The sequence below is a fragment of the Penicillium chermesinum genome, assembly GCF_028974085.1.
Source record: "Penicillium chermesinum strain IBT 19713 chromosome Unknown utg000003l:1.0-5111272.0:1.0-5115320.0, whole genome shotgun sequence".
Classification (NCBI taxonomy): domain Eukaryota; kingdom Fungi; phylum Ascomycota; class Eurotiomycetes; order Eurotiales; family Aspergillaceae; genus Penicillium; species Penicillium chermesinum.
Genome location: NW_026695313.1, coordinates 750120 through 770627, shown reverse-complemented (window position 1 = coordinate 770627; position 20508 = coordinate 750120). Strand labels below are relative to the sequence as shown.

Below are 20508 nucleotides of genomic sequence, written 5' to 3'. Positions count from 1 at the left end.
GATATTGTAGGAGATATATATAACTAAAAAGAGAGAAATTAGGAGAAGAGAGTCGAAATACAACGTATTAGACTAACCCTAATTTGGAAGGCGGTTAGATGGAATCAAATAGGGGTGGAACCTTCCGGAAGTACCACGCTAGCATTATCCACAGGGTCAACCTGTGTAGTTCTGAGTCACGTGTCTTGCGTGGCCCGATCCTCGGGCGACCTCAGCCGATTGGCGGCGAGAACCGCAAAATTCTCTCGAACCAAGACGATGAACTAGACCAGGTACACGGAAATTCTCTTTTTAACTTGGTCCTCTTTCGCAGTAAGGACCGTACCTGGTCGGAATGAGCGTTGCGCTTCGCGTGCCGCTGCGGGCTTTCGCAAGTCCCGCCTCAGTTAGCCGACGAAAAGCGATCGCGACTACTTCGCTCGGTTTACTTGCGAACTCGACCTCTTGCCCATTGCCTCAACCCAGTACGAAATCCGCGGCAGAATGGAACCTTTCCAATTATAGCAAAGCTTCGGTCTCTCGGCTGTCAAGGAGAGGGTTTGCTACACAGTCATCGCCCCTTCTGTCAGAGTATAAGGTCGTGGAACCTGGACATGCCTCTGGATCGAAATCGCAAAAGGCCAAGCCGAAGAGCAATGCGCTTAAGTACTTGGCTGCTATTGGTGTTGTCGGTATAATTGCTGTAACCCTCTCGGACTCAGCACACCATGTGTATCAAGCAGCCAGGCGGAGTGGCCGTGTTGTTGGCGCTCTGGCTGTCTGCATCAACGAGTAAGTGGAGCTATTCCGGCCGATGGAAGCTGTTGCAACAGGCATTCGCCGAATCGTGACTATTCGTGAGAACAAGTGCTGATTATAATATTCTACCATAGCTACCGCGTGACCCTGAACACGGAAACTTCGTCTCCTGAAGAAAAGGATGCCTTACTTCGCGCTTGCCACAAACGCTGTGCCGAACGTACTCTGCACGTTCTCGAGAAAAACGGATCAATTTTCATTAAACTGGGCCAGCACCTGAGTAGCATGGGATACCTGTTGCCTAATGAATGGGTTACAACGTTTGTCCCGCTCCAAGATCGGTGCCCTGTGTCTTCGATCGAATCCATCAGAGAAATGTTCGTCCAGGATACTGGTCAGACAATCGACGAGCTCTTTTCATCATTCGAGCCTCTGCCTACCGGTGCTGCGTCGCTGGCCCAGGTGCACATTGCCACATTGAAGGAAACTGGACAGAAGGTTGCGGTCAAGGTCCAGCACCCGGCACTTGCGGAATGGGTGCCGTTGGATCTTGCATTGACTCGCTTCACATTCTCGATGCTCAAGAAGTTCTTTCCGGAATACGACCTTGAATGGCTCTCGCGCGAGATGGATTTGTCTCTCCCCATGGAGCTGGATTTCCGTATGGAGGCGCAGAACGCCACCGAGGCCAGCCAGTACTTCAAGAAACACTCCGATGCCCCACTCGTCATCCCCGATGGTAAGTTACTACAACGATATCATCAACGATACTTCTAACAAGAAGCGCAGTGATGTGGTCTCAAAAGCGTATTCTGGTGATGGAGTTTATCGCCGGCCGACGCCCAGACGACCTCGAGTTTCTCGAAGCCAACAACATCGACCGTGATGAGGTCTCTGCCGCCTTTGCCCACATCTTCAACCAGATGATTTTTGGTGATAATGCCCCTTTGCACTGTGACCCGCACGGCGGTAACATCGCCATTCGTCCGAACTCTACTCGCAAACACCCCAACTTCGATATCATCTTGTATGATCACGGTCTTTACCGCAAAATCCCCCAGGATCTACGTCGGAATTATGCCAAGCTTTGGCTGGCTGTGATCGATGCGGATATTCCTCGAATGCGCGAATATGCCCACAAGGTGGCTGGTATTACAGACGAACAATTCCCTCTTTTCGCTAGCGCCATTACCGGTCGTGACTATAGTGTCCTGACGAAGAAAAGTGTAGCCTCGGCGCGTACTGCTGAAGAAAAGCAAGAAATTTCCGAGGCGCTGGGCGAGGGTATGCTGCAGCAGTTGGTAGAGATGCTTGGTCAAGTTCCACGGATCATCCTGCTGATTCTGAAGACGAATGATCTCAGTAAGTGATCACACCCTTTCAATGGCTCAATTCCATCAATTCCATCAATTGCTAACGATCCGAAAAGCCCGCAGTCTTGACGAGAACCTGCACACCCGCCACGGTCCCGTGCGCACCTTCTTGATTCTGGCACGGTATGCCGCTCGCACAGTCTTTGAAGAACAAATCGAGACTATCCGGACATCTGGAGGCGTTTTCGCGAACCTTTTCAGATACCTGTCTGCCTGGGCCAGCTTTCTGCGCGTCGAGGCCAAGCTATCCATCTACGAGACCGTGCTTACACTGAAGACTCGACTCGGAATGCGAACTGCTTGATACGCCCGCGCATATCGGCCTGGCTGTCCCATTTCCTAGTGTCACGTATATATATTCCCCTGCTCCATGTTCACGGTTGTTTTGTAACGTTCAAGGGCACGGATTGTCCTTGTGGGGTCATCTGTGCATCAGCGATGGCGTTCTTCCTACTTTCTTTTTTCCTGGACTCGTCAAGACCTATACTGGCTTTTTTAGGCGAGGCTCTGTCTTATCGCCCGTTGTCTGCTAGACCGCGGGACTCGTCTGTACAGATAGATGTAGATAGATTTTGAAAACATAGATTCTGTGGAATTGGTGATGCCGCTGTAAGTATCGGTAGGCTCCTTTCCTTTCCTCCGCCGAGTTACCCTGGCGCTGTTCTGGCCGCGGATATTGCATGGAGAAATCCTTGTACGCGTCATACAGTTGTTGGATAGAAGAGTGTATAGGTGTAGAAGGTAGCTTTACCATTTACGACCGTGACGACACTTACGTCTACTGAACGCGAAATGAACAATAGGATTAAGGATGCAAGTTTCATAATTTGATTCGAAACTATCAAGGAGACCATCGCTTTTGAAAAATAACAACATCGATCGAGGATCCCACGTACCGAGGCGCCATCACCAACACAAAAAAAAAAAAGCTGCAAAACATGCAAGGTTCAAAAGTGATATCAGAGAGGCATATCTGTACAGCAAACAAATGTAACAATCTGTTTGAATCGCCTTCACCCAGGCCGAACTCTGCCAGCTCGCCTGGTATAAACAACTCGATGGCAGGCCTGCTCCTCGATCAAACGATTGTGATTGATGGGAAATAATTCGCAGTAATCACATTTCAGAAATGAACGTATTTCGGGGTCTCTTGCAACCCCCCCTCACCCGGAACCTGCCGCGGAGTATCTTTTTCAGTTTATACCGCAGCGGCGGGGGTCTGCTCAACCTCGACCTTGACGTCGGGGGATAGCCGCACCGGTGCCGGAGAGGTCGGTGGACTTGGCCTTGGGGTTCTTGGTGTAGTAGTCGGAGATGGCGGACTTGATAGCATCCTCGGCAAGCATGGAGCAGTGGACTAGAAAGAGTGTTAGCAACGGCATTCTCGGGAGAAAGAAAAAAACGATCGCATGTCCACCAGACACCATCAGAGGCGTGTGTTCTGGGAAGACTTGCCGGGGGTGGTGAACATACGCTTAACGGGAGGAAGGCATAATTCCTTGGCGACATCGGTGTTCTTGATCTTGCCAGCCTCGTCGAGGGTCATGCCCCGGACTAGCTCGGTCAGATAGCTTGAGGAAGCGATAGCACTGCCGCAGCCGAAGGTTTTGAAGACCACGTCATCGATGCGACCGGTTTCCTTGTCGACACGGATCTGGAGCTTCATGACATCGCCACAGGCGGGGGCGCCGACGAGACCGGTGCCGACATCCTGGTCACCCTTCTTCATCGAGCCGACATTGCGGGGGTTGTTGTAGTGGTCCAGGACCTTCTCGTGGTAGCCTCTTCGCTGCGAGGGAGCAGGTGCTGAAGTACGCTGGACGGGCTGGACGGATTGCACGCCGGCGAGGGGAGCAAAGGCGCGAGGAGCAGCGACGCCCACACGGGGGGCGACGGATACGATACGCTTGAACATTTTGTATGTTTGGGTCAGTTGGGGTGGTGGATAGTTGGATTAGGTAGGTTGAAAGTGGAAAAGATGGGGGAGGCGAACGAGATCTGATATGGGCGAGGCGATGATGAATTCATAAATAATCTGATTCTTAGCTAAGGCATGCGCTAAGCCTAATGGGGAAATGCAGACCTTCCGGTCGCCGGAGGTCGGAGTTGTCGCTCGCTCGCTTTGGGTTTCGATTCTTTTCCTTTGGGCCCTTCATTACTGGCAATTCTTCTACCTGAGCTACTGATATTGGCTGGACGAGCGGGAATGGACAGCTTGGAGTGAACCGGTTCTGTTGCAATGATATCAGTGGCAAGGGCAGGCACCCCATTCACATTGTCCGTGGACGGTGACGAAGGTTTCCCGAAGGAGAAGCCCCTCAACCAATTGTGGCTCTACGATATCCGATGGGTGGAGATTTGCCTCAACGTGCCTGGGATCCAATGATTTAATGGTCTGGAATGATATTTGGAAATCCTTTCGAATATTGGAGAATCACGCACGGGATTCTTCACTCATGTGCAATGCCTTGCAAACTGAGCCCATGGGCGCCCCCGCGGGGATCGAGGAGGTGCTCGGACTTAAGTGCAGGCGGACCGAGGATTGCCGGTAGGTTTGACGGGTTCGTATCCCCTTCTGGGCGATTGGTAATAAACTGGGGGCTCGACCTTTGAGGGACACGCTAATCAGGCGAACTTTATGCAAGGCAATGCACGCTACTCCCGTACGTGCGAAGGCCCAGTGTGGCCTCTTAGGCGTTCCAGTCCGGCAGGAATTAAGCTATGGATGACAAATCCCTGGCCAGGGTTAGGTAGGTACTAGAATTCTTGGCATTCAACTCCCGATGGTCGAGAAGTGCATTTACATCGTGTAGCGGAAGTACGGATTCTTCAGATCCGTTACATCGTTCTCTCCCAGCTCCCGCCCCTTGATTTCTTGTTCCTCTTTGGACAGTCCACTCGCAGCCGCAAGACGGTCTCGACGTCTGTTCTCGCGCATGTACCACAGGCGCCAGGCAAGAATCACAAGTGCTTCGAGCGCAAAGCAGATGGAACATGCGACCGTGCCCGATACATATCGGGGAGCATCTTTGGTCTTGAAGATTTGAGCTCCGCCCATGTTTCCCACACAATAGCCGATCATTGTCATTGAGGAGATCACGGATTGCTTGGTCTTGCCGGCGACGTTGGATGGAACTAAAGTTCATCCGGTCAGTTAGATCCCGGGGCGCTATCGGGGCCGCAAGAGTAAATGGGCAGGACTCACTCAAACTCCAGCCAAGAAAGATGGCCAGGGAGAATACGGCCGTCATGAGGTACATGCCCCATTTCGTCCACTTATATTCTGGTGTATTCGGAAGGAGGGACATCACCAGGAGACTGACGAAAGGAATTATGGTGCTGGCAATCATCACCCACATCCTTTGATTTTTGACTTTCCGGGTATAAAAGGCAACGGCTAGAAAGACAACAACGTAGACGGCTATCAAAAGATTGATGTCAGCGTCTGTCCCCAATACCAGGAACGGTGGAAGCTTACCCTGGCGAGGACACCCGTAAAGCATCGACTCCCAGTCACTAAACCCGAACGTCTCATATATAAGAGAGTTGAACGTCGTGATGCCTCTGGGGGTTGCACATTAGGATCAGGCGCGTCGGATGCTGCCGGATGAGGAAAAAAGACTGACCCGTTGGGCATATCCGCCAGGAACGAATTCACAAAAGAGAAGTAAAGCTGAGGATCTTGAAACGCTTCGACCACTTGATCCCAGTCCCACTTCTTGCCGACAGTGTCTTGAGCGATTTGGTTATCGATCGTTCGCGCCGTCCTGGCTCCGTTAGCTTCATTTCCCGCGACCTGGTTAGGTATGCACGTACGCCATCCGCTTCTCCTTCTCGTTGAGCCAGCGAACTTCATGGGGTGTCCCCAGGAGAAGAAAAGCGGCAACGGCCCCAGCAAGGGTCAAAGACCCCAGGAACAAGGAAATGCAACGCCATGCCGCAATTCCCCCATGGGCCTCTGCATAGCGAGCAATCCCATACAGCATGAGATTACAGACGATGGAGAAGAATCCCTCCGAGGACTGCCAGAAAAGCGACCTGTTGGCGTGCTCCTCAGTCCGGTACCAAGTTCCTGTTAGGAGAAGGAAGCCCGGGGATATGTTGCTTTCAAAGAAGCCCTGAAGAGCTCGCATGGCCATGAGCTGCGACCAGGTCTGTGCTGCGCTGGTACATATGAGGCAGATGCCTATGACGGTTAGCGACTTGGGGATCGCGTGACGGCAAGGGTTTCCTCTCACCCCAGCATGTGATGTAGATCGAGAGGACTCGGCCGGGCTTGAACTTCTGCAGGAGATAGACGGAAGGGAATTCTCCGATGAGATAGGTCAAATAGAAACTGACGGGGGTTTAGTCACTGGGGGCACTGGGATCGGCTTCTCCATCATCTTACATTGTCGTTAACCATTGGTATTGCTGGCCGTGAAGCGCGAGATCGGTTTCCATTCCGAAAAGCTACGACGACTCAGAACCCGAATCAGACAGTTCAAATTTGAAGAGGAGACAACTCACTGCTTGAACACCGGTGGAGGTCTTGTCGGTTTGCTGGATACCGTAGAAAAAGAACCTGTTCTGTTAGAAGACGAGATTCAAATTTCTGCATGAGTCTCACATCATAGGCATAAGAAATCGATCGATCTTATTGGTTAACGCCTTGTACTCGTCCTCGGTATAGTCTATACGGAGCCATTAGCATTGTCGCGTCAACCTGTAGCGTGGGAATGTACCAGAGGAAGATATGATGTCGCCCGTGGCAACATCGTCGCCTAACATGTGTACAGGATCCACCGAATAGTCCAAGCTCTTGCGCGCTGACTTTTTATCTTCATCAGTGATATTCGCAGGTGGATCTGTTGTTGGACCCTCGGGCATGGGTGCTGTCTGCTGAGATTCGGGACTCATCCTCGTTGGAATGATAGGGTTATACTATTTCGTTATACTATTTCACTCGGCCTGTGTCAGAAGTTTCGTGTCCTCTTGTCGGATAGCTCGATATATGAAATATATCCTTCGTAGAAACCTAAAAATTGCATGTCAAGGCTTTCAAAGTGCCTCGTCCCGATATGCAGATATGCAGGCACGCGTGTCGCAAGCGCTTAACAAGAAAGGGTGCGGAACCTTGCCGGCCAACTCGAGGTATTTGACGGCGAAAGCCGAGATATAATACTAGTAGAAAATTACTCTAATCGCAAGTCGGTAGAATTGCACGACTTGGTTGGTCATTTCTCTTATCTGATACGCTATCGTCGCTTACTTCTTTCTCTTCTAGCTCGAAAAGTCCCGGGGTTCTTATCTGCGACGCGGTTGTCGCAATCGCCTACCTTCTTATGCAGATAGTTCGCAAATTCGCTGGAGATAATACGACGAGGGGAACTTTGGATCCAATATCATGTTTCAGGCTCATCCCTGGACGTAAGGATAACGTTGGTGCTATCGGCGGACAGCGAGAAACGGAGCTTCCCCGCAGCTAAAAGCCGATGTGGACCCCCAGGCCACTTATCTGGTAGAAGGTGTCGGCTATTTCTCTCTGATCCAAGCTATATGTATGGAATAGAAGGCACTAAGAAGCTTTGGCCTTCCGTCCGTGGCAATCAGGACCTCGTGTCATAATGTTGAATCCATCTTCAGCCCCAGTGGCCAATTCCACAACTTCCTTCTGGAGGACTACCACGCACCGATTAGATCGTCATCGTAGCACCCCTGATCTCCCCACGGAATCCGATATTGTCATAATTGGCGCGGGCTTTGCGGGCGCATCCCTGGCGCATTTCCTGCTCAAAGACAATCCTTCGCCGCCTTCTGTCACTATCCTCGAAGCGCGGGAGGCTTGTTCTGGGGCAACTGCGCGAAATGGTACCCGAATGAGCTTTTCGGCAACCCTCTCTAAATCACTTTTGCTGATCTGAAAACAGGTGGCCATCTAAAGCCGGATGTCTACTTCAACATCCCAAAGCTAATCAAGAAGTTCGGTGCTCGTGCTGCTGCTGAGGTGGCCGCCTTCGAGTCGTCCCAGGTGCTAGCGGTGAAAGAACTAGTAGAGCAAGAGAAAATCGACTGCGACTTTGTTCTCACGAGAGCCTGCGATGTGATCCTGGAGGAAAAGCTGGCTAGAGAGACTGAGCAAGCGTTCCGCGAATTGGTCCAATCGGGCGAAGCAAACCTGAGAGACGTGCATTTTACACCGCGACGAGATGCGGAACGAGTAAGTGACCCTAGAACCCAACCGCTTTTACAAAAAAGACGAAAAATAAATAACAGACCCTGAAGGTATCGGGTGTGAAAGGGGCTTTGAATTGCTTTACCTTCACCGCAGGCCATATCTGGCCATATAAGATGGTCATGCACTTGCTGGACGGGGCCGTCAAGAAAGGCGCAAACCTACAGACCATGACACCGGTGACACGTGTCTCTGACGCCCCGGACTCCGAGGGTCGATGGATCCTGTCAACGGAGAGAGGGACTATCAAAGCCCGTAAGGTGCTATTCGCAACCAACGCATACACATCCCACTTGGCAACGCAGTTCACCAACCATATCATTCCGGTGCGAGGCATATGCAGCCGGATCGTTGTGCCCGAGGGCAAGCCGGCTCCCTTCTTGTCCCAGACCTACAGTATCCGGCATGGCGACGCATTGTACGACTATCTCATCCCACGGCCCGATGGCAGTATTATTGTAGGAGGTGCAAAGCCGCCATTTTGGTCTGACAGCTCACATTGGTACGGGGTTACCGATGACAGTAAACTGATCGAGCCAGCAAAGCCCTGGTTTGACGGTCTTATGCAGCGAACGTTCATTGGATGGGAGGAGAGCGGTGCTTATACTGATAAAGTCTGGACGGGCAGTGAGTGATGGTTTCCCTCGGCATTTTGTTGGCGACCGGCTAACTTGGTCATTGGCAGTAATGGGCTATAGCTCGGATTATATGCCCTACGTTGGCAACATACCCGGTAAACAGAACCAGATGATTCTGGGAGGATTTTCCGGTCATGGAATGCCGCTGATTCTCCTCTGCGCGAAAGCCATAGCCGACATGGTGCGAAGAGGAACATCTTTCGAGGACACTGGAGTTCCTTCTGTCTTCAAGGTCACTGAAGCGCGGCTCGCTAGTACGAGAAACGAGGTTCTCGAGGGCATTCAGAAGCAAAATGGCGAGAGCAAGCTTTAGATAGAGATATGTCGATGGACTTTACATTTTCTGCGAAAGAATTATTCCCGGGGTCTTTACCACCAAGCATATATTGAGCCAAATTTAGCTCAGCTCATTCATCACTACTAGAGCTCTTAAGGTTCCATCTAGAACGCAATGATCTTATCCGCCATTGAGACCGGATCGTCAGCAACCACATCCATCTCCCCAAATATCTCGGCACATGGTTCCTTCTCCCAGACAGAAACCCACGCTCCTTTGAACCTGCATGTATCCCGTTAATGACAGAGTGCAAGAAACCAGGAATAGCACAAATCACGTACCCGTTCCGTTTCGCTGCCGCAGAATCCCACATATGCGCCGACGCAAACCATGTCTCGGCTTCCTCCCCTTCTCGCTTGAATTTGTCCAGAATAAACTTATAAGATGAAGGCTCCGGCTTGCCAATGCCGATAGTATCACAGGACACAAAGTTCTCTTCGGGCATGTCCACGCCGCCCGCTGCAAGGTACCCCGCCACCCGGGGCGTGTCACCCGCTGTGAAGGCCCAAACGGTGAACCCTGCATTGCGGAGCCGGGCGAAACACTCCGCGATGCCAGGGCGAAGCTTCAGCGTTCGGTAACACGCGAGCAGATAGTCGCGGTCCTCGTCAGTAGCAAACTTGCGTGGCTCGGGGATGCCCGCTTGCCAGAGGGTGCGGTAGAATACGGCATGGAGGCAATCGAAGCATTTGACGTAGTGGCCTGATAGGCTTAGGTATGTGTATTCGCGCTCTCCGGCTTCCATCCAGGCGTATCCAAAGATCCGGGTCCCGATGTGATTCGCCCGAAGCTTTTCTCCGAGACGGGCTTCAATGGCTTCGTAGAACGCTTCGTAAGAAACGCACGTTCCTGGGTGTTTCGTTAGTACTCGTAGTATTCAAGAGATGGCAGAGAAGAGATTATACATTACCTACGACGTCAAAGACAACGTGTTTACTTGGAGCTGCCATGGTTTTGACTTCATGGATCAGATAACCTGCGTTTTATGGTTGTTTTATATCCTTTTTTTCTATCCGGACATCTTGAAGCCAGACAGGCAGGGTGTGTTTGGGCTTATCGGCGGAAGGCGCAGGTTGTATGGTAACACGCGGGGAAAGCCGGTCTGGGACAAAGATAACGATTCACCGAGCGGGGTTGCGCCAGCAGTTGCGCCAGCAGTAGAAGAGGTCTTAGTTCACTGTCATGTTGCTTACAGAACCATACGATTACAGTGACCCTGTTCTGTAATATTCTGCCCGTGCAATAGCTTGGAGGGGAAGCCCCAATTGAGATCGCATCACATTATAATCCGAAGGACTAGGGCGTATAGTCAAGCACGGTCTTCAAATCCAGACTCGAAGCTCATTACCGGTAACTTTAACGCTTTGAACGTATTTGGAACGCATGGGAGCGTCGTGGTCGGGGTTCCGCGCTGAGAAGAGACCCAGCTACGTGACAAGCCGACGAAGCAACACAGCGCCGTTCTTGCCAGCAGAAAGCCGAAGATACCAATTGAGAGAATTATTTCCCCAGTACTCTTTGCAACAGATTCCCGAGAGCAATGACTCAATTCACGCTACACACGACAGCCCTATTTGATCCACAGATCAAGAAAGTTCGTAAAAACATCTCCATCGAAGTAGACTCTTCGACGGGGCTCATCGTCCAAGTTTTTGAGCGTGACGATGGGAAGCGACCATTCGAAACCGTCATGAAGGATGGCGACATCGACTTACGTGGGAAATACGTTCTCCCCGGCTTGGTCGATTCGCATACTCACGTCTTTCTGCATTCTTATGAGTAAGAGGGACCGTGGTGTTTACCTCGCAACCCCATTCTAACCCATATCCGAACTAGTGAAGCTGGAGCCCTCCAGCAAAAGCGAGACGAAAGCATTGTTGAACGGGTGCTTAGAGGTGCCAATCACTGCAAACTTGCACTGATGGCTGGGTACACCACTTACAGGTAAAGTGTGCTGGATAATCAGCCTCCGCAGAGAAGGGCCAGGGCTAATTGCAAAAAGGGACCTTGGCTCAGAAGGAATGCAGGAATTTGACGCCAACATGAGGGATTCCATCGCCCGCGGAATAATCCCAGGGCCTCGACTATTCGTCGCCACAAAGGTAATCGCCAGCACCGGGTCTTTCGAGTGCCGGACGGAAAACGCCAGCGGAGGCCACTGTCTGCCTGCCAGCGCAGACGCAGTCGACGGGCCCGAAGCATGTCGCCAGGCTGTCCGGCGGCGGATCGCCGCAGGCGCAGACATCATCAAGTTCTTTGCCGATTATCGACGAAGGATCATGCGGTCTCCCCCGCCCAGCAGCACCCGTATATCCCCAGCGTGCTGCATCCTCCCCAGGATCCTAACCCCGACTACATGGTATTCAGCCACGAGGAGATGAAAATGATCGTTTCCGAAGCGGCTCTTGCGAGATGCCCCGTTTCTGCCCACTGTTGCACGCTTGAGGGGGCTTTGGCGGCGATCGACGCGGGGGTCGACTCTATCGAGCATGGGTATTTCGCGACGGATGAGATGTTTGCGCGAATGGTAGACAGGAATGTGATTTTCGTCCCAACGTTAGCTATTGCGGAAAAGCTTCACGCAAAGCGTTTTGATCAGATCCTGCGTCAGGTCAAGCGCGCTCATGAGCTCGGTGTTCGCATCGCTTGCGGAGGGGATACGGGTACCTATCCGCATGGCGACAATGTGCGAGAGCTGGAGCTGATGATCCAAGCGGGGATCCCCGTGGCTGATGTCCTGGAAGCGTGCACTGTGGGTGGGTGGGAAGCTTGTGGGCGGGACCTTTGTGGCCGTCGGTTTGGATGGTTCGAGCAGGGCTTGCAGGCAGATATTGTGGCTTTGGAAGGCGATCCCGAGGTTTCGCCAGAGGCGTTGCGTAAAGTGGATTTTGTGATGAAAGATGCCCAGGTGTGGAAGCGAGATGGGAAATTCACTCAGAGTTAGGCGTAGGTAGACTAGACTCTTCTCCTAGACTCTTCTCTTAGCATGGAAAGTAACAGTGGCTAAGTTAGGTTAAAGCCAAATTGATGTAAAGGGCAGATGTCGTCTTAGTGTGGAGAATATTTTGTCTCATTTGCATTCGAGTAATAAGACGGAAAAAGACGCCTATATGCTAAAAATCTATCATGCCTGGGCCGTCTCGAAGCATCTTTTCAAAACCATCTTATCTCTGGGAGAGAATCGGACTTTGAAATCCGCGGGAATGGCGTTCGAAGCCGTCGGATCTTTCTTGTAATCGACGTAGTGGGTGTTGACAGGGTACTCTTTACTTTCATACATCTCAAAAGCGACAATCAATCGCACGAAAATCGAATACAGAACCCGGTTCGCAAAGTTCACGGCAGTGCACATGCGCGAGCCGGCACCATAGGCGAAGTGGTACGGAGGGGAGATGTTTCGAGATTTATCCATCCACCGTTCTGGCCGGAACACATCTGCATCTTCTCCATAAACAGATTTATCTATCCCGGCCTTGTTAGTAAATGTGCCATCTGGTGTGGGCACGGGGGCTTACCTCGATTGACAGCCTGTGCATTCACATAGACCAGGATACCCTTGGGAATCTGGGAGCCCCTATAAGGAAACTCCTTATAGGTCTGCCGTGCCGGGAGAAGCTTGAGAGGAGGGTAGAACCGCAACGCCTCTTTCACCAGGGATGTTACGAAGTCGCACTTTTCTTCGACTATGCATTTGTCGAATGCCTCCTCTGGCGTGCTGTAGGTAGCCATGATGCTTTTGTAAGCTTCGTGTTGGGTCGCTTGCCCGTCCGGACTAGAGAGAAGTCCAATGGTGATAATAGCGGTAGAAAATACCGTCTCAAACCCGCCAGACATCAGGCCACCCAGAATAGTTTTTACATCAACTAAAGGCGTCAGCGATTTGCGCAGTAAGATAGGACAAAGTACATACGAGGGGTGAGGCCTTCTTGATTGTCCGTCAAGAGCATCTCAGCCACACATCTTTTCGACTCTCTCTTCAATGGAAGAGAGCTTTTGACATTATCCAGCATGGAGGCCAGCCAAGAATCTCGGCGCTGCCGCACGTCGACCGCGGTGTTCGTTCGTCCACCACATGTATACCTTAGATGAGGAATGAAGTCCTGAGGATTGGAGTTTGTGGAGCGAAAGCTACTCGAGTATGGTAAGTGCATGTTTCATACCACGTGGGTCAATTCTTGGCAGCTTTTACCTTGCGATTGTACTAGCATCGGAAAGAATTTGCAGAAGCAGAGGATCGGAAATGGAGGAAAACCGGGTACCATAGCAGAACATCATCATGATATTCAATGCGAGTCGCTTTTGATAAATGTGGGGCATGATAGCAGCAACACCATTCTGACTGTCTTGATACAAATCCGAGACCATTGCAAAGGTCTCCTGGTTTAACATTTGCCGAAGCTTCTGGATGGATGGACCGGTAGTGAACGATCCTACGACCCGGCGTTGCTTTTTGGTTCTCTCATTCCATGGGCTTGTTCCAATGGTGGCAGCTATACGAATAATGAGCATCAATACCCGGGCTGAAATGGAGTCAAACTGACCAGAAGTTGCAGACACGACGCCGTGGAAGGTATAGAACTGGGGACGATCAAGCGTTGCGGACTGGTTCTTGACCAGCCATTCCCGAGCATCCTCAAAGCTGTTGATGAAGATTGCTCTTCTTCGACCTAACCGGACTTGAAATACCGGCGCTTCATATTGCGCGGCCCAGCGTTCGGCAGTCGTCGCATGGTCATTCCCGAGCTGATATAGATGGCCTGCCAGGAACGTGCCCCCTGGGATCTCAGGGATGCCACTTATTTGGGAAAAATCCACATAGAAGCACAAAAGAAGGGCGAGCAACAGTAGGCCGATAAGAATGCTAGACGCCGAGATAAGCGTAATGTGTCTGGTGAAATCAGAAGAGTCGAAACGCATGACGGAGTAAAGAGAGCGAGCTACCTGGTCAAGTCACAAACGAGGAAACTTGTAGAGCAAATAACCATAAATACTGTTGCCATGTACACACGTTGAAAATTCGCAAGCTGGAAAGGTACCGCTCGGTGGGCGCCGTCGGCGGAGCGCGTCGGTGGAGGACGTATGCTCGGAAAGACGCGAGCGAGACAGAACTCCGCAGCACTATTATCTGTCTCGGAAGATAGATAGACATGCGGAGTAGCTTAGAATAGTCGCTTCCCAGGGCTTCTACAGTGACGGTGACCAAACCCCGTATTCAGGACCACGACGTGAATTTGTCGTTCTTACGCGGGCGAGTCATGATGGGCCACCACCTCCGAATAAGCGAGTTATATAGCGTCGAAAAACGATGGACGGTAATTACAGGTGCAGGTATGGCGAAATCTTCCCTATGGCCGTTGTTTTTGACTAATGATCTTTTGGGCGGTGGAATCGGTCGCATGATAGCGCGAGGGTGTGCCGCGAACGGAGCACATACGATTCTCATCGACGTCAATGAGCAAGGCCTTTGCGAGACAGTCGAGGAGCTTCAAAGAATAATCTCCGACTCCAAGTACTCGTCTCTAGAAACACACGCGTACGTCGGAAATGCTACCTTTTTGCTCTGTTCTATTCAGCCTAAGTGTTCGCAGCATCCACGGTGACCTTTCATCTGAAGATGGGGTGAAGGAGATTGTTGCAAAAGTAAAGGCTTTACAAAATCCAGTGGACGCCTTGATCCACTGCGCTGGGGTTCGGTACATGAATGAAACCATTTATTCCCCCTGGAGACAGTTTGAGAACCCTTGAAGCCGCCACGCTCTCCGCATCATATGGAGACTGGGAGCGTACATTTCGTCTGAATGTACTAGCTCCTTATTATCTGACAGCGGGTTTGATCGTCCCTCTCGGAGAAGCAGCATCACGGGGCGAAGGAAGAGGCTGTGTTCTATTCTTCAGCAGCCCGGCTAGTGTGCACAATCATCAATTCGTGCCTTCTTATCAAACATCAAAGGCGGCGGTAGACCATCTGGTACGAATAATGGCAACTGAATTTGCAGATTTCTACAGTAAGTTCCCTCTCTTGACTGCTGTGCTATTCTGACGAAAGCTGCAGTCCGTGTAAACGCCATTTCACCGGGAATAGTCCCCTCCGGGATGACGACCGCGGATGCAAGCTCCAATCTGCATTTGGCAAAAGAAGCCCCGGCAGGGCGAGCTGGCAATGACGAAGATATGGTTGGCACAGCCCTATGGTTAATGAGCAAGGCTGGAAGCTTTATGGACGGGAAGGTGGTTCGAGTGGAAGGTGGCCGACTATTAATCCTCAAAGGTGTAACCTCCAATTCTGATTGATAGGCAATGGTGTGGGTCCAAAGACTTTGCTTCATGAAATAGCCATTCGGTGGGTGGACTGAGCGTTTGTATGGAGCGTGCTGGTTATGATCTGCCAGGCGCAAAGGTAGCTGCGACCGCCTTTCCAATGTGATGCGAAAAGGCTGAGTATTTCAGTACATATAAGGAGCTCTTTGACTTGAGCCTGATAATCCGTCCACTTTTTTGAGATGCTGGCTGCTATGCAGCACCCGGCCACAAGGGCCCTGTAGCTTGCAAGAAGTGGAGGCACGAAATTCTCTTTCACCACGGTGTCTTCATATGTGGAATGCAAGAGATCAGACGCGGACTTGACCAATCTTCCTCTCAAATAGCGCAAACCCTTTCCGAGGGAATCATCGGGCTCTTGAAAACAGAACACGCACGGTCGGTGTCTGATGCACACAGGGAGATAGAGCAGCCATGCTTTCTTCACAATAGGACTGGCCTCGGGAAACCCTTCGAGGGTGCGCATCAGGCTAAAGATGTCTCCCACGAAAGGACAGCTTTGGGACGCAATAGCACCGTGTTTGCTATAGATTGTCTGGCATAGCTGCTCGTAGCAAAGAAGCATAGCCTCACTTCCGTTGCTTTCAGGCCACCTAAACCCACTCAGCATTGTTGAGCGATTAAACATAATGCGTAGAGATCTATTTTCAGTAAGCTATGACCGAATGGGGTAGGAGGAGTTTTCATTACCCGTCAATATCCCTCAGTGTTGACATCAGACGTAATTTAGCAGAATGACTTGCGCCATTTGAGGTTTCAGCACTCAGGAAAGAGGTCGGAGAGCTTACATCCAAAGTCTCAGAGGTCCGATGCCACCCAAGCTGGAGACACGTTCGTATGGCAAGATCAAGCAGCTCCCACATTGCCCCTCTGCTTGGGTCTGCCAGTTCGTATATTAACAAAAGCAAAATGGTAGCCAACGACTCTCCATCGGCGGGTAATATGAGGGGTGCGACCAATTCATTCGCCCAATTTCGGCAAATTTGTGCGCAGGCCTTCCATTCTGGTCTTCTAAAGCTCTCGTGCGCCGCGGCAATGGCACAGGCGATCAAGAGATAAAATTTCGGACAGTCAGGGAGTTTTTTAATACTCATACCATCGTGCCGGAGGACGTGAATAGGTATGATGTTATAGCTGGGGCATATCCTCTGCTCATATCGGGAAAGAAGAAATCGGACGATGCTTGGTGTTAGGATAGAGCGGTCTCCGAATACAAGCTCTGGAGGAAGCTCATTGTTCGCTTCGTCGGGTATGTTCTCTAGCGAACCTGAAGTGAATAGCACCTCGAAAGTCATCTGAGTGATTCGGGACAGAGATGATTGATCCAGATATAAATCTTTGCCAGCTCCAGGAATCAATACATGGAAAGGAGCACCTTCTGAGACAGAGTCAAATATCTGTCTATTATTATCCGAGGCTTCTTTTCTACATGGTATTAGTTCTGACGTGCCCTTAGTAGAAGATGCCTAAACATCTTACCCTGGGGCACTGCGGCTCAGTGCTAGTTGAGAGCTCAGGTCCTGGATGCGATCATTTAGCGATTTTATATAGCTTGGATTCGATCAGTAAAACATGCATCTCAGTAAGTTGTCCAGAAATTCACCTTCTGGGGACTTCCGCTTGGAGGGCGTCATCCTTGAATGTACACTCCACATCTGCCTTGGCGCAGTTCGCACATGCTGGCAGTAAAGAGTCGCACTGAGTCTGTTAGCTAAGGTCAGGTTCCTGAAGCTTCTTGGGCACTGACCTTGACGCGGCGACTTTTACAGCGTGTGCACGTCTGCAGCATTTGGGGCATGGTATCAGCGATTGGGAACTTGGGAACTTGGATCAAACGGAACCAAGGCGTGAGATATCCATTTCCACTCAAGTACTAGTAATCAGTACCGTATCAGTAATACATTCGTCAAAGAGGCGCTTCGGCATCTTGTCCGTCGCCTATCGGGGCCAATCAGAGCCCTGAGATTTATAGGCGGGGGTCAGCGACCGTTGACTGCTGGCAAAGGATGACAATTGTGCTCTCGAATACCTTCCAATAGTCACTTGGTCTCCTTGATCTCCAATCTTGCGTAGGTCTTCTTATATAGACCCTGTCATTCCAAGATGCAGAAATCTCATCGACGGTCTACGAAAGTGTGCACCCGGTGTAGAAAACGCAAGACGAAGGTAAATAGAATGCATGCTAGTTTCAGGTCGTCTGAATTATTACTTACTTGTTGAAAGTGCGACTTTAAATTTCCAGCTTGCACAGCCTGCAAACTAGCGAATGAGGCATGTTTTGGTTATGACCCAACCACGAAACAGGCAGTGCCACGAAGGTAACTACCACTACATGACTTGAGTCTTCCGGATTGCATTTTCCTAAACGCTTCATAGTCTTGTGAGATCTTTAGAAGCAAAGGTCGCTGAGTTAGAGGCACAGATGCGTACCTTCAAGGCAGATAACTCGAATCTGCCTTATCTGATGGCGTCAAAGATAGCGCAAGCAACAACCTCGGCGACAGTTTCTAGCCCAGGGTTATTTTTCCCCTCTAAGGTTTCTCCCGAGCTGTTCTTTCGGCCATCGTGCCCTCCACTTGCAGTCGTGCGAGGCAAAGACCAAGATTTACACGTGGATCATTCCTCTTCAACACGCACGCCTTCATCGAACTATGTTCGATACAATTCAACCACGCTCATAAACCTGGACAGTGTGCCTAGGGCAGCAATATCTCGTATGGTTCAAAATTATATCAACATTCATCTTCCGCAGTACCCTTGCGTCTCTGGGGCTGCGTTGAACAGGATCGTCCAGCGGGCGTGGCAAGGAGAGCTTGGGAATTCGCATTCTTTCCTCCTAGATGACCCCCCCGAGTCGTCGGGGGTTAGCCATTTTGAGTATTTCATACTTCTTATTGTCTTGGCCCTGTCATCAATGACTCTGACTTGGAAAGACAACGACCAAGCTCGCGCGGCGTCAGAATCATTCTATAGCTTAGCCTTGCGGCATCTACAAGCCATACCAACTCACAGTGAAATCCAAGCACTCCAAATCTCGTTGCTTCTGGCTCATTACGGCCACATGTGTCCAGAGAGAGTCGATAATTGGACATGCATTTCCAATGCTATCAGAATCGTTCTCAACCTAGGACTGCATCTAGAGTCCCCCCCAAGGCCTGAGTGAAGAGACCATCCGTGAACGAACGAACCTTTTCTGGGTCGCATATGGAATGGAAAGATCACTTTGCACAAACCTCAGGCTTCCATTATCGTTCCCAGAAGAGTCGATTGCAGTGAAGGTATGAGAACACAGCAAAGCCTCCCCCTTCGATGCTAATTCATTCCCCCATAGCTCGATCCTATTGTCAAAGACCCATTTCAGCAAAATGTGGACATTGACAGGCTCCTTCCACAGTCAGCCTCCAGCCATATATGCCATTACCGTGCGCTTGAGACTGAAGTGCATCGTGTGTTGCATCTCGAAGAAGACTTGCAGAAGTTCGGCTGCGATACCATCGAAAACTGGACGACGGACATCAGCTCGAGACTTGGAGAATGGTATGAAACCGCCAAGCTTTATACTCCGTACAACATGCTTGAATTCAAAGCGGTTCAATTCCACCATTTGATTGCCCGCATCCATCGACCTACCCCTCGCTTAAGAACCCGAAGTGCGGAGGATCGGCAGATGGTTTTGAATGCATCATTAGTACTCATAGACGACTACCTCAGTCAAGAGCGCCGGCGCCGGCTTTTTTATCCTTGGCATGGGGTTCACATCCTGTTCGAGACGGCTATCATTGCCCTGGAGGCCTGCTGGTCCTCGCGGCACTGGGACCAGGCGAAATTACAGGCCATGAGCGTCCTCGAAGTTTCGCTTCCTCAATGTCTCGACCTTTTGAGGCAGATCGGACAGAGATGGAATGAAGCATCGCTTTGTGCGGATCGATTGGAGCCTCTGATAAAGCAAGTGCATTCAGTTCTTGCTACCACTGGATATGTCTTCGATGAACTCGAGGCGCCGATAACCAAGGAAATCGATGGGCTTCTTTTCCCTGATGCTCCCCTCATATGGAATCGAGACGCCTCTCAAGATTTTACGGTCGGTGTCGCCGACGGCACTGACTTCTTGAACAGCTTTTTGGAAGATGGGTTGGAGTTCTTCCAGTGGGACCCGGAGTGGGATATCATGTCTTCGGAGACACTGTAGCGAGCTTCGTCTCTGTTCGTTGTAAATTTCGTGACTTTCAAGGCCGTTCCAGTGAATAACAAGATATCAATGTTCAGTATCATAAAAATAAAGCTATCCCAATAATAATTGTTGAAAGTAGTAAGTGCTAAGGGCGCGCAGGTTTGACCGCCCGTCTAAACAGCGGCAGTATCTTGACATCGTCCGCGTCCGAGTCGTTCTTAGCCCACAATTACCAGCAAGTTTCCTGAGGCAAATGTCCTCTGTTTTGTCCGAGATATACCAAATTCATTGGGAATCAGATACCTCATTTGATTGCGCATAAATACAGAGACTGTCCTGTCAGTCCGCCATGTAAGAGAAGCCCAATGAACCATCATACGATGTACATCATCTTGAGCTACCAGAACAATAAATAAGAGCTAACATGCCTGCCTGGGCAGTGAAGTCTGAATAGAACGAATGTCATGTCTCAGAAACATACACCCAGTCAAAAGACCCTCGGTCGGCCAACAGGGGTATGTGCAGATACCACCAGGCCTTGAGCTGCTTATATCCGGTTTATGGCAAACACAGCTCGAGACAAGTGCTAACCCGGTTCTCTCCAAGTCTATAAATGCCCCTATAGCGGCTTTCACCATGGCTGTGATCCTCTGCAGTTACTGTTTTATCTCAATACGCTCCGCCCGACGGGATGCGCAAGTTCATCCACCTATGGCTTC

General features: G+C 50.7%; 9 protein-coding genes across 9 annotated transcripts; 5 read left to right on the top strand and 4 right to left on the bottom strand.

Annotated features, from left to right (window-relative positions):
* Positions 1–334: 334 nt before the first annotated feature.
* On the top strand, positions 335–2415 carry N7468_003189 (ABC1 kinase family protein; the record flags this gene model as incomplete). The annotated part of the gene is made up of 4 exons (XM_058472486.1): positions 335–771; positions 873–1477; positions 1528–2100; positions 2168–2415. The coding sequence occupies 4 exons, from the start codon at positions 335–337 to the stop codon at positions 2413–2415; spliced, it is 1863 nt and encodes a 620-aa protein (XP_058331489.1).
* A 919-nt stretch (positions 2416–3334) lies between these two features.
* On the bottom strand, positions 3335–4026 carry N7468_003188 (iron-sulfur cluster assembly scaffold protein; the record flags this gene model as incomplete). Its single annotated transcript, XM_058472485.1, has 2 exons — positions 3335–3468; positions 3585–4026. 2 exons carry the CDS (start codon positions 4024–4026, stop codon positions 3335–3337), a joined length of 576 nt encoding a protein of 191 aa, XP_058331488.1.
* Positions 4027–4911: 885 nt separating this feature from the next.
* N7468_003187 (MFS general substrate transporter) lies at positions 4912–6980 on the bottom strand (the record flags this gene model as incomplete). The annotated part of the gene is made up of 10 exons (XM_058472484.1): positions 4912–5246; positions 5317–5532; positions 5590–5675; positions 5738–5878; positions 5928–6297; positions 6350–6447; positions 6502–6563; positions 6621–6675; positions 6721–6784; positions 6836–6980. The coding sequence occupies 10 exons, from the start codon at positions 6978–6980 to the stop codon at positions 4912–4914; spliced, it is 1572 nt and encodes a 523-aa protein (XP_058331487.1).
* Positions 6981–7717: 737 nt separating this feature from the next.
* N7468_003186 (NAD(P)/FAD-dependent oxidoreductase) lies at positions 7718–9276 on the top strand (the record flags this gene model as incomplete). The annotated part of the gene is made up of 4 exons (XM_058472483.1): positions 7718–7961; positions 8021–8310; positions 8376–8952; positions 9011–9276. 4 exons carry the CDS (start codon positions 7718–7720, stop codon positions 9274–9276), a joined length of 1377 nt encoding a protein of 458 aa, XP_058331486.1.
* Positions 9277–9404: 128 nt separating this feature from the next.
* Positions 9405–10250, bottom strand: N7468_003185 (2-haloalkanoic acid dehalogenase; the record flags this gene model as incomplete). The annotated part of the gene is made up of 3 exons (XM_058472482.1): positions 9405–9522; positions 9582–10149; positions 10211–10250. 3 exons carry the CDS (start codon positions 10248–10250, stop codon positions 9405–9407), a joined length of 726 nt encoding a protein of 241 aa, XP_058331485.1.
* Positions 10251–10840: 590 nt separating this feature from the next.
* N7468_003184 (metal-dependent hydrolase family protein) lies at positions 10841–12244 on the top strand (the record flags this gene model as incomplete). The annotated part of the gene is made up of 4 exons (XM_058472481.1): positions 10841–11079; positions 11137–11244; positions 11303–11620; positions 11668–12244. 4 exons carry the CDS (start codon positions 10841–10843, stop codon positions 12242–12244), a joined length of 1242 nt encoding a protein of 413 aa, XP_058331484.1.
* Positions 12245–12424: 180 nt separating this feature from the next.
* On the bottom strand, positions 12425–14217 carry N7468_003183 (cytochrome P450; the record flags this gene model as incomplete). Its single annotated transcript, XM_058472480.1, has 5 exons — positions 12425–12762; positions 12816–13163; positions 13211–13428; positions 13490–13790; positions 13842–14217. 5 exons carry the CDS (start codon positions 14215–14217, stop codon positions 12425–12427), a joined length of 1581 nt encoding a protein of 526 aa, XP_058331483.1.
* Positions 14218–14696: 479 nt separating this feature from the next.
* N7468_003182 (SDR family NAD(P)-dependent oxidoreductase) lies at positions 14697–15591 on the top strand (the record flags this gene model as incomplete). The annotated part of the gene is made up of 4 exons (XM_058472479.1): positions 14697–14833; positions 14889–14993; positions 15199–15305; positions 15353–15591. The coding sequence occupies 4 exons, from the start codon at positions 14697–14699 to the stop codon at positions 15589–15591; spliced, it is 588 nt and encodes a 195-aa protein (XP_058331482.1).
* A 2449-nt stretch (positions 15592–18040) lies between these two features.
* On the top strand, positions 18041–19807 carry N7468_003181 (fungal specific transcription factor domain-containing protein; the record flags this gene model as incomplete). Its single annotated transcript, XM_058472478.1, has 3 exons — positions 18041–18481; positions 18759–18896; positions 18950–19807. 3 exons carry the CDS (start codon positions 18041–18043, stop codon positions 19805–19807), a joined length of 1437 nt encoding a protein of 478 aa, XP_058331481.1.
* Positions 19808–20508: the final 701 nt, after the last annotated feature.